Source organism: Meleagris gallopavo, chromosome 1 (genome assembly GCF_000146605.3).
Source record: "Meleagris gallopavo isolate NT-WF06-2002-E0010 breed Aviagen turkey brand Nicholas breeding stock chromosome 1, Turkey_5.1, whole genome shotgun sequence".
In the NCBI taxonomy this organism is placed as follows: Eukaryota; Metazoa; Chordata; class Aves; order Galliformes; family Phasianidae; genus Meleagris; species Meleagris gallopavo.
This window is the reverse complement of record NC_015011.2, coordinates 83,130,070-83,132,687: the sequence shown is the minus strand read 5'-3', so window position 1 is coordinate 83,132,687 and position 2,618 is coordinate 83,130,070. Positions and strand designations below refer to the sequence as shown.

The following is a 2,618-nucleotide window of genomic DNA, read 5'->3' as shown; positions in this document are numbered from 1 at the left end:
AAAAAAGGAAAAAAGAACAACAACAAATTTGCTGTGTGTATCCAGATTTCTGTGCTTTCTGTCACTTGGAACACTTTGGCCACCAGGTGTGGTCAGTGTTTTTGGGTACTCCTATCCAACCCCTTTTACTTTTTAATATCTTTACATCTCATCCAAATTGTAGCTGCTGCATTTATCTATTCTTAGCACTCATATAAAACAACCCACCTTCAGAGTCCATATCCTCACAAAGACCCTTGTATTAATGATGTATGGAAATTTCCACAGGGGTCTGCCTATAATGTTGACTTTCAACTATTCCCAGATTTGAATTAGTAAATCAGAAAAATATTTTCTTGTGTTTTTGGTGAGGAGGAGCAATGACAAGGAGCAGAGAGAGAGATCACTGTTTAGTTTATTAAGCGTAACTTCTTTGGCTCTGCTTTTTCTTATATAGAGACCGAATTCTTATTCATTTGTAATCTTTTTATTTTGCTCCACCCTTTTCTTTCCACCCTCTTAGTTATGGGAAGGACCAAATATTATGCTTAGTTGGCTCATTGTGGAGTGAAATATATTTTAGTGGAATTAATTAATGGTATTTCTTTTACATTTACAATTATACAGTTAATGATAGGGTCTGACCTCTGGAAGATGCATTGCCTTTTTGCTTTTACTGAGTGTTGTTCCCAGTGACTCAACAGCCGTGTACAAAGCGGAAAATATAAATTGCTTTTAAAGTGACAAAATCATGTATAAAAAAAAAAAAGTGTTTAGTTTTGAAAACACAAATCTTTCACTGAATAAATATTTATCTTGCCTATTTATAATGTCAAGTCAAGCGTAAGTGGTATTAATTTTGCATGAAGGAAAGCCAAGTCTAGAAATCCTAAGCAAAATCTTGAGATTGCAGAAATGTTGAGTTCAATAGAAGAGCAGATGTCGAAGCAGCGTGAATGCTAATTTTGCAGAATAAGTCCAGTTTTCTCAGATAAAGCAGTGAAAATATTTCACGGAACAGTTTTCAGTTAATAGAGGTTCAAAGCGTCTGATTTTATTTGTGTGAAATTTAAGTGATCAGTCAAGAGTCTATCCTATGAGGTGGAAGGACCCTGTGAAAAAAAAAAAAAAGGACACATGATGATCGTAGGGGGAGCCTGATAATCCTTTTTTTTTTTTCCACAGCTAATTCTCCTTTTCCAGTGGGAGTGAATGATGTCATCCTGTCTCCTCCCACTGTGTGAACTACGCTTGTGTCAAAGTGTTGCTGCCTCTTGTCACAGAGAGAACCGTTCCCTTAAATGCAGCTGCAGTACTTTGGTGTGATATCTGTCAGAATCATTCACGGTGCGAGCTTGGGTTTGTAACCATGATGCCAAGATTGGTCCTTCTCCTTTTCTGTGGATATATTGCAGTAAACCTGGGAAGTGCTCAGAAATTGCCCAGAGGCAAGTAACTATGACAACTTTCTGGGGTTTCATTTGTTTTTCTTCTGCTGTGGGGTTTTTGTTTGTTTGTTTCTAATGCCTGTGTTCTCCATGGAAATTTGCTTTCAACAAGATTGGAAAGATTGAGATAACTAAAAAGGTAAAAGAAGATCAGCCAACAGGATCCAAGGTCCAAGCACCAGAGAGTTACTTTAGAACTCCTGAATAAAACAATTAGAAATGTTTTTATTTTATCTTGTGACTCTATGACAAGTACCGTGAAACAGTATAACTCTATTTATCATGATTTGAACAGCATTGTGAATGTTTCTGGTGTAGGATCTTAAAGAAAATGTGACTTAAGAAAGCTGCTGGCAGATGATTTCAGCTCTGTCTTGAAATAACTTTTATGCTTTCTATTTCTATCTACCATTAACATTTGGATAGGAAATTACTTTTATAGATCAGATTGCATGCATTTTGAGACAGAATAACATGATTATTAAAAACAATTACATTTCAAACTGTTCTTTCCACAAGAAAAATACATTCCCCCACACCTTTGAGAATATTTAACTATTCCTCTCTCCTGGAGTCTGAAGGCACAATAGTTTTACTTAGATGGTAGGAATCCTTTATCTTCTTTGCTAATGTAATCTATATAATGTTCTCTTTTTACTAGTATTTATTACTAGTAGAAACTAGCAGAAAGAACAGTCTTAGCATAAAATGAAATATTTTTGTATCTAGATCGTAAAGCACTTTGTAGTACTTTGGCATTAAGCAGCACTTTCACAACTGTTTCTGTACTGCACGTATTGCTCTTGCTTTGTAGATGTGCTTGCCTGAGTGCACTGTGCTTTGTAATGGATTTTACATCTGCAATATGCTGCAACCAGGAACAGTTAAAAAAGGAAGGTGTGGTTTAGTTCCTTATGACAATATTCAGTAAGAAATCAGCACTTTTAGGGCTTCCTATGAGATTCTGATTCACTGGTGGGGTACCTAAAAATCTGGGGAAGAAGAGAGGTGACTGGGGAGAAGAGAGGCTGGATGTGGCTATGGGCAGCCTGGTCTAGGGCTGGCAACCCTGCACGTAGCAGGGGGGTTGAGACTAGATGATCATCATGGTCTTTTCAACCCAGGTCATTCTATGATTCTATGATTTTCAAGCTCCTGCCCCTCCCATCCTTTATTTTTTTAGGTTTTTTC

General features: G+C 36.9%; 1 protein-coding gene across 30 annotated transcripts in view; it reads left to right on the top strand.

Annotated features, from left to right (window-relative positions):
* Positions 1-1,222: 1,222 nt before the first annotated feature.
* Positions 1,223-2,618, top strand: part of ABI3BP (ABI family member 3 binding protein) — a 130,528-nt gene continuing 129,132 nt past the window's right edge. For 12 of the 30 annotated variants that reach the window (XM_010720245.3, XM_019619247.2, XM_010720210.3 and 9 more), the window contains exon 1: positions 1,225-1,427. In XM_010720245.3, the coding sequence (XP_010718547.1) occupies positions 1,349-1,427 (79 nt within the window). In that variant the 5' untranslated portion in view covers positions 1,225-1,348. Of the gene's footprint in view, positions 1,428-2,618 lie in introns of all 30 variants that reach the window. The other 18 variants (XM_010720294.3, XM_010720238.3, XM_010720225.3 and 15 more) reach the window with 6 other exon arrangements.